Consider the following 16,065-nt stretch of genomic DNA (forward strand, 5'->3'; position numbering starts at 1 on the left):
GCATGGGTACCTAGGTGATAGCATAATATTTTCGGTCACTTTTTGCAAAGTATCTCGTCAGTTTCTATGCCAACCTCACTCTATCTCTCTCTCACACACGGGCTGCTGACTGTATTCTACTGGCTGATGACGACCATTTTTGGCTTGACCTACTCCGCCGCATATCCGTCCGCCGCCGAAACGTCAAACGTCAACTTGCGAGAAAATGTTAAATATATTAAAAATAGCGCTTGTTAAATCAAGCCTGTACTAGGAACATACTTTTCATCTGAATTTGTGTGTGAAGTGGAAGATTGAGGAAACTCTCACTCGGGTAAAGGTGGAATGGATGGATCGCACCGCCCCGGCTTCATCTATCCACCGCAGTCCAACTGCCGCCGGTGTGGGTACAGTAATGAAAGCAAATAACAATTTGCACTGAATTTTAATTAGGAATCATATTAAAATTCTTGCCAATTCCTGTTTTGCGCGTACCCTCGGTGTCAGTTCTAGACCGAGAGTCGTTCTTGTTTGCAAATTTAATAACGGATCAAGCCAGGTGGTGGTTTCCAACCGGTACTAAAATTCATCGCTTTGGAAGTAGGTATTTAGGCACCGATTGTGGGTGGCTCAAGGGAAAACAAATAATTCAACTTTGCTCTTTCGTCGAATGAAAGCGGTTTTTTTATTTTTTTAATACACACGCAGCTGGCATCGCAAATCGCAATTTTGATCTTTTCCGTTTCGGTCTATTTTTGGAAATTCTGATCCAAAACATAATCAATAACCGCGTGACGAGGGGTGCCCTCACATGATTTTCGTTTTTTTTCTTCGACTTGGCAGCTGCTTGTAAGCAAAACATTGAGCATTTCCCCTCGGCACGCTCCCGTCCGTGACGCTTTCGTTGACATTTTCGCCAAAAGCGGAGCTAGCGAAATTCGAAATAATGTAAGAGTAAGCATGTGTCATGATCCCCATTCCCGTAGGATTGGCCTGACAGGTGATTCGTCCGAGCGTGTCCATCTTCACGTCCGTTCATGCGTTCGTTGAGCCCCAAACGGGCAGGCAAGCAGTCACAGCATATCACATGCTAGACAGTCTACTTAGTGCGCGCTTAGCATCGCAGTCAGTGCTTTAGGTTTTGCTCTCTCGGTCAGTGGTCCAAAATTCTCAAATTACGAACGACAAACAGGGGAGGATTTTCCAGAGAACTGTATACCTAGTATAATTGGGCCCTAATGACAGCCGACAACGACTGCAACGGTGGTGGTCAGTGCGCCGTGTGTGGCATTCCAGCTGGGCAGCGATGTGCCGGTTGTCAACAAGTCAGCTACTGCGGGCGAGATCATCAACGGCACCACTGGAAGGCAGGCCATCGGGGACAGTGCCGATGCTGTAAGGTTCGTGGTAGATGTGATGTGATTAATTTGATTGGATTTTACTCTGATTGGACACCGATCAATTATGTGGTTAACTGAAATTGATTTCTTTCAATTACATCAATGGGTAATGAACTCTAGACTAGAATTTTCTCAGCCACAATTTTTCTGAATACAGTTAGTTAGATAGTTGTTAATTGTTTAAGAGACTGATAATCTTGTGCCATGGCCAAGCAGCTGTTTTGTGGGAAACACTGGGTTGTGCAGGGTGACATAGTAGCCATTATTTTTGTGCTCTATTCTACGCACCAGAAACACCAATGTTATCTGCTGAACAGTTGACTGAGCATAATCAAAAAAACATCGGTGGTTTGAATCATTAATAACTTTTGTTTCCTACATTTTATCAAAAAGTGATCTTCAATAAAGTTGTAGCTGTGAAAATTGACTTCGAGATTTTTTTAAAGCAAAGTGATATGGTGAATTATAAGATAGATATGAAGAAATGCTTCGGGTTTTCCATAGTAATTTCCATGTAAACTTCACATGGTTTGTGCCAAGTCAGTTTCTTACTAAATGAGTTCAAATTTTTGGAGGCTTATTAGAACCCTATTTGGAACCGTTTGCATTAGTCTAATGGGCACGCTTGGTCACTAATAAGGCCGAAGAAGGGTTACGATTTTCTGTAATAAGTTGTAAATCCTGAACAATGAAATAATATCGAGACCATGGTGCAGCTACAGTACCGTAGCAAGGCAAGCGATATGTCAAAAGGGCGAATTGAAGAATTGTATTTTAAGAAACTTTCAAACAAAATTAATTCCATTAATCAGGGTTCTCAAATAGCCTAGTCAGTCAGTAAAGGCACGGTATTCAACCGGTCAGCACTCCTGTTTTTTTCAGTTACTGAAGGGACGTCATTTGTGATTATCCCCGGTTCCTTTCAAATTGTTTTATGATTTTAAAACGGCCCTTATATTTGACATTGACGGTGGATGTCAAAATGACGGTTCCCATCCATCTAGTGGTGTCGATTTTTTTTACGAATAATCGATTAAACGATTGACGAACCGAAAAATCAATTATTTTAAATTGGCTATATTATGCCTAGTTAAGCCTAGTACACAGATAAATCATGAAATTTTGCTAGCGAAAAAGGTTGTGAAAAATTTGGTGGGGTTGTGAACAAGACAATGACAATGACGTAGACTACGGTAAGCTGGTGGTCCTGAAGAACACCGTTTTGTCGTGATGGTTGAGTAATGCTGAGCTATTAGGGTGTTCAACACGGATGAGGCTGGTGGGTTGTTTGTTGTTTGGAAAGAGGGTGACGCACTTGGATGGCGCCCACAGCGACTCACGACGAGTTACTGAATCCGATCGGTAGCGGTGCGACTTCTTCCTCCTTTTTCGGTGAATCGAGGGCTCTTGAGAGCAGCCTTGATAGCTAGCTGCTTGTGGGAAGTCTTTCGTTGTGTACTGGAGAAAAATGTGTACTGATGATGACCGGACACCACCACTCACCACACGCGGGGATTAAATAAACACCGTTCAGTGAGACCGGATGGAATTCGATTTAAAAATCGGTGTTAGGAAAAGCGCTTTTAAGGGGGTATTCCCAATCTTTTGCCTTTTTTCGGCCTGTTTTTCAATTATTTTTTTTCAAGGAAAATGAATAGTAATGCGCCTAACTCTTTGGGATTCTTGTTTATTTAACATTAAAGTTTACAAATAAATTTTTTTCGACATAAAAAAAGACATTATTGACGTCACAAAATGGCGGCAAACAGACCCCTGTTCGCCGCAAACGCCTGGACGGGCGAAGACTTTTCTCTGGAACGGCTTCATCTGAAACAGATTTCGTGATGAAATAATAATCTGCATAAGATTCTCTGGAGCTTCTCCCGTTGGCAGCAAAAAATCTAGCAAATTAACAAAATGGCGGCCATATGAAAAAACAGGCGATTTTTAGCCCGCTTTTTTGCAGCTTTAAGGTGCTTCAAACAATGTTAAATGTTAATATTTTTGGCTGAAAGTGGGAGAAGCTCCAAAGAATTTAATAAGGAACAAAATGCGCAAAGATTCAAGTCAATATCTCTTATAGTTTCTGAGAAAAATCTTCGCCCGATAAAAAAAATGTGGTTTCGAGAAAAACGCGTTTAAAGTTTTGACTTTAGTTAAAACCATTTGGGGGTTCTTACCATTAGTCAGCTATGTCTGGACACCGAATTCGCTGATCGGAAAACGGCTTGGGGGGATGAAAGTATATAGTCTTAAGTACAAAAAAACGTGAAAAAAAAAATTGATTTTTTGAAAAAAAAGATCGGGAATACCCCCTTAACAGGCAATCGATGATAATTTTAAGTCTCACAGGAACAGTTGCACATTCGTGTAATTTTCAACAATGTACTCTTGAAAATAAATAGTTTTAATTTTAACAGATTTGTAGAAAAATTTCCTATCGATTGGCTTATTAAGAATTAAAATCGATCATCTCTGGATCAGAATCCGACCACTTTCATGCCGCGACCGACTTTGGTTTTTGAAATTGTACCCCCAATGTTGCCTTAAAGATACATGGTATATTATATTTAAACATAAGGAAACTGACATCCGATTGATGACGGTTGAAAAATGTTCAGAAATTACCTTTAAAAAAAATTATGGTTGTCCTGAAAAGGATCGTTTTGTCGTTTGACCGTGTAATGCTGAGCTATTAGGGTGTTCAACACAGATGAGGCTGGCCGACATACAGCTACTGAATCCGATCAGTAGCGGTGCGGCTTAAGGAATTCGATTTTGAAATCTGTGTTAAGGGAAGCGCTTTTTGCAGGCAATCTGTGATAATTTTGATCACCATTCCAACAGTTCGATATTTGTGTAGTTTTGAAGAAAAATTTTCAATCGATTGGCTTGTTTAAAATTAAAATCCATCCGCTATTGATAGAGTTATAAGTGGTCAAACCTGACCACTTTTCGTAACGCGGTCGAATAATGTTTTTTTTTTTATGTTGCGCCTCCAATTTTTTGCCGAAAGACGTAATCCTGAGACTAAAAGTCATTGGTATAATTACATTTTTGCCTTGGATCTTTTTGGTAGAAAGCAGCTACCTTTCAAAACGAAAGTCAATGAACTGTCAAAACGAAAGTTTTCCAGCAATTACTTTTAAAAGTTGAAACTTTCAAAACCAATTGTTCTACTGTCCAATGGAAAGTCTGACAGTGTTGAAATAAAAATATATGTTTTTTTAGTTAAATCAAATTTTTGAAATTACGTGTGGTCTTTTCAATCGTGCAATTAAATATTTTCAGATAAAAATCAGTATTTTCAAATTAATCACGTCGCCTTACGCCATAAATATTTTTATTCCTCGACATAAATAACAGTAACAAATCATTATGACTACCCGACTTTCAAAGACATCCCCGATTCGGCAGAGGGGGAACTAATTGATTTGGATGCGCTATTTGTTGTCGGCAGTTGAGGCTGATATGTGATTGCTGCGGAATTCCCATCGTGAACAGGACCTACTTATTTTTGTTGCTGCACTAATCTACTAAATTGATATGAAGAAGAGCTGGCATCCCCAATACATTCAAATGCGGTGGCTTGCTTAACGCTTCAGACCACTGTGAACAAATTCCCAACTAAAACCTCAATTGCGAAGAATGTGATTGTGAGTGTTATGTATGATTGTCTGTGCTATAACGTTCGCCATTACAATCAACGTTTTCAAATCTCTTATCCACTTGCGGTATCTGGGATCCGAAACTTTAGGAAAGCTATGCAATTTAATGCTGCCTGCTTCTTGAAGGGATGTCCGCAAAACATACTTGATACTGCATCATATTTGCTACACTGTCCCAAAACATCATTCTCTGTTAGAATGAAACCTCAGACCATTCAAATCGAAACATCGGAATAACTTTTTCGAATGATAGCTGCTACCGGATGACGGTTGTTTTGTAATCACATGATGATCCTCTCCAATACAGGATGAACATTGATACCAGAAGCGAACGGTCCTCAATTGAAAAACCTTATGCTCTCGATAGAATGATTGTCATCCCAAATTGAAATGCATATGGTATTGCATAACGCAAATCATCCAAAACGAGGATGTAAATAATTCTATTCAACGTCATTTGCTGATCTGGGCTGACAAACGAGGTGAAAACGTAGTCATCGCTATCAGAGGTGGTACGAACATTGGTAAAGTGTGGAAACAGAAGATTGTCTATTTTGTGGTGGAGGAACATTCCTTTACCATCACTTTATTTTTGTATCCATGATAAATTGCTGTTCATGGCAATTCAATATGGAAATTTGCAAGTCATCCTATCCTGAATTGTTGTCTATTACAGACTGTAATATCATCTGTAGAGCTGTATATTTTACAGACAATTTTAGAATAAATATCATCCTTTATTTGGATGAACGTCATATGGATGCTCATCAGTTGATGACGAATTCAACCATAAGACGGTCATCCGAAATTCAAAAGCATAAATATACAATATATATAATATACATACAATATAATATACAATACAATATAATATACATACAATATTGTTAAAGGGCTCGAGCAATACAATAATCATTCAAAGTGTGGCAGATGTTTTCGTTCAGTGTATAGCTGTGATCTAGCATATGACATGGAAGATAAGCTGATTTCAAACTGGGACGGGTAACGATTTTGAGCCAATTTGCTGTCAAATCCGAGCCAGTTGCTGATTGGTCGATTTGACAGTAGCAATCGTGGAATAAAAAGGACACAGGGGGAGACGAACCAGCCCAGGGCTCAAAGTCTCCTTAATAAAGATATAAGAAAAAAAAAAGGACAGAGGGATCACATCAATCTGACTGGCAGTGGTGCCGGAATCAATGTTGATGTCAATGGCGTTGTTAATAGGTTATATGTATTTGCAGAAGGAAAGTTGGAAAATTGTTTGTTTATGGTTGTTTTTATTGTGTTAAGCAAAAATGATGTTCCAGGTGCTGAAGTGCGGTAAAAACTCTGAATCAAATTCAAATAAAAATAGAAAAATAATTTTGCAATTCTGGCATTATTGGTCAACTCCGTCAAACACCATGTACTAATTTTCGACGGGCATTCATCAAAAACATTAAGAAAAGTGAGAAGCTGGATTGTAAAGTCCCGTCACGGATTTCAAGCAAAGTCTTAGCAAACGGGTAAGTCGAGAAATTTTTCTCGTCGGCACCGCATTGGGTTTCAGGTATTTTTTCACTTTTTTATTTATTTATTTATTTATTTATTTGAGAGGGAAAAGCCCACTTCAGAAAGACCAACCTTGCCCTTTCTCAAGTGGGCGGAAAACCTCTTCTTTGCGTATCCACATGAAATCCTACAGATACATATATACACTGAACTCTCCTTTTACGAATTCTTTTTTTACGCAGTATTCAATTTACGTCCCAAATAACGAGTTTTTTTTTTGCGATTATGGGGATCTGGGAAAAACAGTGAAATACCCCACAATATGGGTATCTTTGGAAACGAAGTGATGTGTAGGAACCGGAAATCTATGTCTGACGCCATTTTGAAATCCAAGATGGCGGCATCCAATTCATGAAAAATTGGAAATTTTGCCCAAGTAACAAATCTAGAGCTGCTTGGCTATATTCAAAATTTATAAAGGTTTTATTGCAGCTGCAACCATTACCTACAGCTTTATCACGGTCATATACAATGCAAGTCATGAAACATTCTTATAACTATCTACAAAACTCCTATAAAGCTAATTAAAAAACCAACTGATGCTTATGCTATTTTCACTTATGAAAGGTTTTATGATTGCTTTGAAGTATACAAAAAAGTAATATGAAATGCCCTTATAAAACCAAAAAATAAATCCTTTCGTTGCTTTATAAGTAAGCGCAATAAAACTAGTTGGCCATGAAACAGTTATTTTAAAACAATTATAAGCATTCAGTTGCAACTTGTCAGAAATGTAAATAGGTGGTTTATTTTTACAACATAGAAAAGAATCAAAACTTTCCGGGGCTTCCAAGCGGAGTGCAAAGAAAATCAACAAAATTGTTAGCATGAGCATGAAAACATTTCGTGTATACGTATACGCGACGTAGTGTGCGTAAGAAAAACGTCAGCAATCTCCATGATTCTTCCGTTCTCGCTCGCATATACATGGGGTGACACGGTCGAATCTTGGTCGAAATACATGGAATGGTGACAGTCCTAGGGCAAAAAGGTTGAAATCACGCATAACTTTTCATAAAGGTTAATGTACCATTCAAAACTTTTCTAAATGTTTGTAAAATTCATCGGTTGCACCCGTAGAATAGGAATATACATTTGCCCTCAAATAAAAAAATGAATTCAAGCTGAACATTGCATTAGGTACTAAGTAATATTGACAGATTCGCTTCGTCAACTTTCTCTTTGCATCCCCACGGTGATGTAAAGACATTCCCAGGTATTTTCAGCACATAAATCGATAAAAGAAGCTTTTATCTAGCATCCAATACGACAAACACATCAAGAAACGGTTCTGTGAATAAGTTATTACCGAAAGAGAAAGTCGACGAAGAGAATCGATCAATGTTACTTAGGACCTAATGCAAAGTTCAGCTTGAATTGCTCTTGTAAAAAGAAAATAGTTCTCGTAATAAAATCATGCATTATGCTTTTCTGTTCTGCTTTCATCCCATGCACACTGGGCCAGGAATGCAACCTAGCGGAGCAAAATTAATAACTCCGAAACGAAGCATTTCCGTGACTTGGTGTCTTGGGCAAAATTTCTCGTCATAATAAGGACCATCTATTGACATAAACAAATAGTTCAAAACTCTTCCGCAAAGATGGTGTCACAATCTAACTTCTTTCTCTGACGTTTTGGAAACTTGATGTCTTCGGCAAAGTTGTTTATCTTGACAAAATTAACAGCTCTTTCAAAGACGTAAAATTTCCACTGTCTACTGGTTCCAAGTTATATGGAGTTAAAGAAAAAAATGTCGAAAATATGGTTTTTTTCTGTTTCGGTTTTTTTGCTTACAGCTTTATTATGTTGTATTTTTCTCTTATGCAAATACATTAAATAAATAGCTTTTGTCAAGAAACATACTGGATTAAGCTTCAAATTTTAAAGATATTGTTGAAAAAACGAGAAAAAAAAACACAATTTTTGAACATTAATATCTCATAAAGCGCAAAAAATCGCAACCTGACATTTTCAGCAAAAATTAAGCAATACTCGATAAACAAAATATCAAAATTTGAGAGAGGTATATTTTGGTGTTTTGTTCTATAACTTTTTCAATGCATTGAAATTGCGTTTTGAAGACTTGACGACTTTGGCAAAATTGTTTATCTTAATAAAATAAACAACTCTTCTTAAGACGTTAAAACTTTACAGCCTACTGTTTTCGAGGTATATTCATTTAAACAATATATTTAAAATTAAAACACTTATTTTCACATTTTTTCTGTAATTTCACATAACTCGAAAACAGTAGGCTGTTAAGTTTTAACGTATTAAGAAAAGTTGTTTATTTTATCAAGATAACCAACTTTGACAAAGTCGTGAAGTCTTCGAAACACAAATTCAATGCATTAAAAAAAGTTATAGAAAAAAAATCATATTCCACTAAAATGAAGAAATCTAAAAAAAAAAACACCAAAATATACCTCTCTCAAATTTTGATATTTTGTTTATCGAGTATTGCTTAATTGTTGCTGAAAATGTCAAAATTGTGTTTTTTTTTCTCGTTTTTTCAACAATGTCTTTGAAATTTGAAGCATAATCCAGTATGTTTCTTGACAAAAGCTATTTATTTAATGTATTTGCATAAGAGAAAAATATAATATCATAAAGCTGTAAGCAAAAAAACCGAAACAGAAAAAAAACCATATTTTCGACATTTTTTTTCTTTAACTCCATATAACATGTAACCAGTATACAGTGGATATTTAACGTCTTTGAAAGAGCTGTTCATTTTGTCAAGATAAACAACTTTGCCGAAGACATCAAGTCTCCAAAACGTCAGAGAAAGAAGTTAGATTGTGGCACCATCTTTGCGGAAGAGTTTTGAACTATTTGTTTATGTCAATAGATGGTCCTTATTATGACGAGAAATTTTGCCGAAGACACCAAGTCGCGGAAATGCTTCGTTTCGTAGTTATTAATTTTGCTCCGCTAGGTTGCATTACTGACCCAGTGTGCAATGTAAGCATTAGACATTTTAAGAAATTGCGGTTGGTGTTTTTCTTGCCTGCTGTCCTCTGTCGCCATATTGTCATTATGAAAATGCTATTAGCCTTGGAATAAAATCCAAGAAATTTCAATAAAATAATGGCTAAATAAAAGATCCGAAATGATTTCCAGTGTGCATCGGTATGAATTTATGTATTGAGATCTATTTTCTGTAAAATTAAGGTGATTCCATCAAATTCATTTGATTTCTGAAACAATCTTTTTTGTTAACTTGAATTATTTTGGAGGCGCATTTATTTAACGCTCATATTATCTCAATATACACGATAACATTTCAAGCGCATATGTTTTGGAACTTCTAAAAAGTAATATATTTTCTTTAAGATTTTCACTAATGTCGCCATGAAACAAAATTGATTGCATGGTGATCTTGACGCCAACACTCAAACCTATTTTTACCGCTAAAGATTTCCATTTGGAAAAAAAAGTTTCAGCAGAACAGAACAACAACAAGCTAATTTATGGCGGTTGCTTTGAAGCCAATACAAATTAAATTGGCTTTATAACTGATTTTCACCAAAGCGTAATAAAACTGCTTGGATACAACCCAAGCGACACACATGTTCTATAAAAGTTTATATAACCTTTGTATGACTGATTTTGGTTGTCAAGCAGTTTACTCAACATAATTCTATGAATTTGTGTTACTTGGGAATATTACTCTTATAGAGGCTATGAGAACCTTTTGTAGAGTATGAGGCTTCCTGACAAAAGGTTTTAAGACAGCTTTATTGTGATTCTCAAACATGCTTTATAAACCTTTTCAAGAGTGGTCCACTAAGCTGTATGACGATCTTATAGCGGTTATCAAAAGGTTGTGCTGGAGCTATTAATTTTATTGGCGGTTTTATGAAATTGATAGCAATAACCACTAATAGAGTGCAATAAAACAAGAAATGCTACTTGGGATGGTCAAATACCCCACAATATGGGTATTTTTGATATCGAAGTGACGTGTAGGGACGGGAAATCGATGTTTGACGCCATTTTGAAATCCAAGATGGCGGTATTCGGTTCATGAAAAACTGGAAAATACTGTCAATACCCAATACAATATGGGTATTTTTGGAATCAGGGTGACGTTTAGGAACTAGAAATCTATGTCTGACGCCATTTTGAAATCCAAGATGCTGGCATCCGGTTTCAGAAAACCTGGAAAATATTGTCAAATACGCCACAATATGGGTTTTCAAGCACGAAATGTCTCTGGAATCTTCAGCAAAGCGAAAATAAAACCAAGCTGAGAAGATGCTTTACTGGCAACCACTGGCGTGCACAAGGTGGGGCAAGGTGGGGCAATTGCCCCTCCTTTTATATATAAGATTTTCATTTCCACATTTACAAAAGTATGATATAAAATAGCTTGATTTCTTGATAACTAGATTTGAAGGTAAAATAACTTCATTTCATAATATAAGGGCACTGAAAACATTTTATTGCATCAATTGCTTTAAAAAAATTGCACCACAGTGGTGCATACAAAACATTTATGGTTTAAATTTTGTTTCAAGATGTTTCATGGAGGGCTTAAATAAGAGGGTAAATTTAAGATAGACAAAATTCACCTTCGTGGTGGTAAATCGAAGAAAAAGCTTTCTGTTGAATATTTTTGGTGTAGGTATATCATCAAGGTGGGATATAGTGGGATAATGAAAAATAGAATCACGCTAAAAATTTGGAGGTGCAAATTTAACTGAAAATTTCTGGTGGAAAGTTCGCAACACTGTGGTGAATGTAGAAGCAAGGTTTATTAAAATAAAATCTTCACCAATCAGAAGATTGGCTAAGCAATTTTTCTTGAACATTAAGGTGATACTCTAAGGAAGCCTTAGCGTGAAACTTCAAAGGCACAAATGTCAGCTTCCACTAAACACACAAATTTGTAATTGCTACTCTCTGTTTGTAGTAGCCCAGCAAACAAGGAGTAGCAATTTGCATCGTTCTGGTCAATTGAAATTTTCTAGTGTAAAATTTTCTGGAGGCAAGTTTGTATTGAAAATTTCTGGTGTAAGATTTACAACAATCTGCTGCATGGAGGGTCAGCTGAAATGAAAATTCCTGATGTAAAAATTGCACAGTTCTGGTGAATGGAGGGGCAATCTTTATTGAACATTTCTGGTAGAAAAACTACAACGTTTTGGTGAATGGACGGACAACTTAAACTTGACTTCCGAGAAGAACCTCAAGGGTATTGAATTCTGAGGACAGTTCCAAAAGAAAAGATTTCTGGGCATGATTCCATGAAAATTCAGCGAATAATTTCTAGTGAATCCTGCAGATAGTTCTAAGATTATTTCAAAAATAATACCGAGAGAATCAAATTTTGAATTAAATTCCAAAGAGATGTTAGGGAAAATTTCAAGGAAATTCTGAGGATAATTTCAAGCTCAGTTTGGGAAAAATTTCTTGAGAATACAGAGGAAATTCTTCTGAAACTTTAGGGGAATTTCAGTTCCAAGGTATTCTGAGAAAAAAAAAGTTCTTAAATATTCCGAAAAGAACCTCAAGAATATTGCATTCCTAGGACAGTTTCAAAATATTTTTGGGGAGAATTCAAATAAAATTCTCAGGATGATTTCTAGTGAATCCTGCAGATTGTTTCAAGATAATTTCGAGAAGAATTCAGAGAAAATCAAATTTTGAGTGAAATTTCAATGGGATTTTAAGCAAAATTTCAAGCGAATTTCGAGGATAATTTCTAGCAACGGGTAAGAATTTCTGAAGGATTTTCAGTTATAAGGTGTTCTAAGAAAAAATCATGAGGAGTTCTAAATATAATTCCAGTGGACTTCTGAGAAGAATTTCAAAAGAGCTATTAGGAAAGTTCAAAAAAAAAAAAATCTGAGAAGAACCTCAAGGATATTGAATTCCGATGACAGTTCCAAAGGATTTCTGGGAAGTGTTCCAAGAAAATTCAGCGGATAATTTCTAGTGAATCCTGCAGATAGTTCCAAGGTTATTCCGAAAACAAAACCGAGAAAATTAAATTTTGAGTGAAATTCCAAAGATATTTGGAAGAAAATGGCAAAGGTGTACCGATAATTTTTAGCTCATTCCGGGAATAGTTTCTGAAACTCTATGGGAATTTCAATTCCAAGGTGTTGTGAGTAAAAGTCAAGAAGAGTTCTAAAAGTAATTCCAGAGCTCTTCTGAGAAGAATTCCAAAAGAGTTCATAGAGTTCTAAAAACTTCGAAAAGAACCTCAAGGAATTCTGATGATGGACTTTTTCGCAACAGTACAAAGTTTAAAGACAGCTTTTGGATTCCTTTTAATTGAAAAGTGGGTATTAGTTTGCCATAGAACCTTCGTCGATTGTCGTCTCACTAAAAAATCGTCTAAAAATCTTCTCTGAAAATTTCAAGTCATTTGTTACCGTGGTTAAAAAGTTACAGCTGTTTATGTGCGTTGCAATAAATTCGGGTTTGTCCTTATTGAGTGGAGGCGAACCAGCCCAAGGCTGAAAGCCTCCCTAATAAAGATAAATTAATTAATTAATTTGTCCTTATATCATCTCTAAAACATATTGAATATTCGGCATCATTTTCTGTCACCCTAACTGGCGGTGCTTAGTTACAGGGTTGATGGCTGGCAGCACTGCTGGAATACAAGCCAAGTGCAAGGACAAAAACAGCAATATACTTTTATGAAGAGCTTTGAGTGTGTTGGTTTATTTCCATTTAATTCCGTTATAATTGTTTATCTTTTGACAGATGTGCGTATTTCGTCTACTACTTGCGGACTTCATCAGTGCCAAGTACTAAACATCACTGATCAAGATTGGATTGATCAAGAGCAATATATTGTTTGTTCACTGCTATGCGCACTGTTTGAACCTTGTACTTGTTAACGCAGTGTGCATGCGAAAGTAGAATGCGATTCTTATTGGTCATTTATGTCGGTTTGTCGGTGCTATCACAACCATCTGACGTGACTTCAGCTGAATTCAACCGCCAAGGCTACAACATTGCAGCAAATGTGTCATTTCAGTTAAAGCCCTACTATCGCAACCATTTGACGAACCGATCGTCATCAACATCGTCGATGGGATTAAATTGCCAATTACCATTGGCTGTCTGAAAGTAGGTTGCATTGAAGAAGATGAACCACCACCGGAGCAAAAAATAAATAAAATTAGCTAGATTAAACATGGTGGGAGGTGGAAAGCACTTAAATGCACCATAGAAAAAAAAATTGCCCCTCCTTAACAAGATTCCTGTGCACGCTAGTGCTAGTAACATATGAAACATGCACCTTGAAGATTAGTTGACAGTCTAACATGACTCCTAAGTACTCCGATTCAGTATCTGACCATGAAGGCTGTGCGTGGGTGATTTTTTTCTGCAGAAAGTGATGATGGAACATTTGGAAGCATTCAATACCATCCTATTCTTGTGACACCAAGTAGCAAAAACGTCCAGCTGTTGTTGAAGGAAAGCTGAATCACTACGATCCTTTACTACAAATGATTTTCTGCATAAGATTGCTTCGGACACCTGATTGAATAGTGAATGTCATTCAAATACAGCAGAAATACAAACGGTTTAATATGACTACTTTGGGTACACCAGTAGAAACCGGAAACAACTGAGAAATACGGTCACCTATTTTCACTGACATTTGACGACCGGTGTGGTAAGAACGAAGCCAATTAAGAAGGAGACCATGATGGAAGCCTAATCGCTCTTATTTGGCAACAGCAATCTTGTGGTTCATTTTATCAAACGCAGCAGAGAGATCCGCGTGGATAGCATCAACTTGTTCGCCTTTTTCAAGCTCGCGAATTATAAAAGATGTGTTTTGCACGAGATTTGATGCAGTGAATCTCTTCTGCATACATCCATGTTTTTCGTAGGCAACTTAACTGGAGCAAATGTGTTTAAAATAATCCAAAACTATCAGCTCAAAAAGTATTGAAACTGCGCACAAAGCCTGCATAGTTGATTACTGACTGTTTATCGCCTTTCTTGAAGACAGGAAAAACGAAGGAATTCTTCCAGACATCAGGGAAGATTCCAGAATTCAACGAGAGGTTGAATATGAATGCTAGTGGTGCGCTCAAGACCCCTATACAGTTTTTAATCACCACAGACGGAATTCCATCAGGGCCAATACTGGAAGAATTTATTAAGCGAAGGCCTGCTCTTTGGACGTCATTTCTCGATAAAGGTGGATAAGATTCAACAACTGAACGTATGGGAACCTCACTTGCTGCATTATAAACGTGTTCGTCAGAGAGCTCCTCGTTGACGAAAACACTGCAGAAATGTGACCTGAATAGATCTGCGATACCATCCACATTAGACATTTCTCGATCCCTGTTGAACATCGTGGAGGGCAGACCCGATTCCTTTCGTTGATCTTTCATGTGATTCCAGAAGCTTTTAGGATTAGATTTGAGCTTATTTTGGAGTTGACGCTGGTGTTCTAGGTAAAGTTGCTTGTAATGCTTGTTAATGCGAATGTTTTTCTTTCTCGACACGTCAGTTTGCAGTTTGCAAAACGTTTTCATAGATGATTTAAGACATTTCAAACGAGGCTTTGACCATGGTGAGTTGGTATGACTGGAGTTTTCATCGGTACGAACTGATCGATTGCATAAACAACAGTGTTCGTTAAAAAAGTCGAGGAAATATTTACGTCATGATCACGCAGTTCTTCATCTCAGTTTATGCTCTCGAAAAAGGCAGTCATTCCATCGAAGTCATCCTTCCAGTAGTCATATGAAATGCTATCCATAGTGTTACGAAAAGAAAATGCCTGGTTCAATTTCAATGATATCTGCAGAGGTGGATGATGCCTACAAGGCTTAACTAGTGGTAAAGGGTGTCCACGATGAAATTGCCACACTATGAAATTGCTCTAACTTTTTAACCGTTGGGTAGAATTTAATGAAAATTTGGGTGGATTTAGTTCATAGTGCATTATTTACATCCTGCAAGTTTTAAAGTCCTGTGATCAAAACTCGCGGAAATGGAGTCGAAAGAACAGCTCGTGCGTGATAAAATCTTGCGCATTCATCACGAGAACAAGGATCTCTCGCATCGTTCCATCGCTAAAACGTTGGGAATCGCGAATTCCACGGTGTCGCGAGTGATTAAGCTGTTCGAGGAACGGTTGACCACCGATCGGAAGCCCAGAAGTGAAGGAAAAAGTATTCCGTACAACACCAAAAATCACAACCGCGTAGTTGGGGCCTTCAACCGAAATCCGAACGCCTCCGTTAGGGATGTGGCTAAGAAGCTGCACCTAAGCCAAAGTTTTGTCCAGAAGGCCAAAACTAAGGCTGGGCTTCGAACGTTCAAGGTACAAAAGGCCCCTAATCGCGACGAGAAGCAGAACAAGTCCGCCAAAACCCGTGCCAGGAAGTTGTACCTCAACATGCTGACGAAAGTTGAATGCTGCATCATGGACGACGAAACATATGTGAAGGCCGACTTCAAACAGATCCCC

General features: G+C 37.3%; 1 protein-coding gene across 1 annotated transcript in view; it reads left to right on the plus strand.

The window, feature by feature from the left end:
* The first annotated feature begins 1,137 nt into the window (after window positions 1-1,137).
* SmydA-2 (SET and MYND domain containing, arthropod-specific, member 2) overlaps window positions 1,138-16,065 on the plus strand; it is a 41,248-nt gene continuing 26,320 nt past the window's right edge. The window contains exon 1 of the mRNA XM_065218882.1: window positions 1,138-1,379. Within this exon, the coding sequence (XP_065074954.1) occupies window positions 1,218-1,379 (162 nt within the window). The 5' untranslated portion in view covers window positions 1,138-1,217. The remainder of the gene's footprint in view (window positions 1,380-16,065) is intronic.

The sequence above is a fragment of the Ochlerotatus camptorhynchus genome, unplaced genomic scaffold (genome assembly GCF_037179485.1).
Source record: "Ochlerotatus camptorhynchus isolate MF236.1 unplaced genomic scaffold, CSIRO-AGI_Acam_v1.1 ptg000094l, whole genome shotgun sequence".
Taxonomy (NCBI): Eukaryota; Metazoa; Arthropoda; class Insecta; order Diptera; family Culicidae; genus Ochlerotatus; species Ochlerotatus camptorhynchus.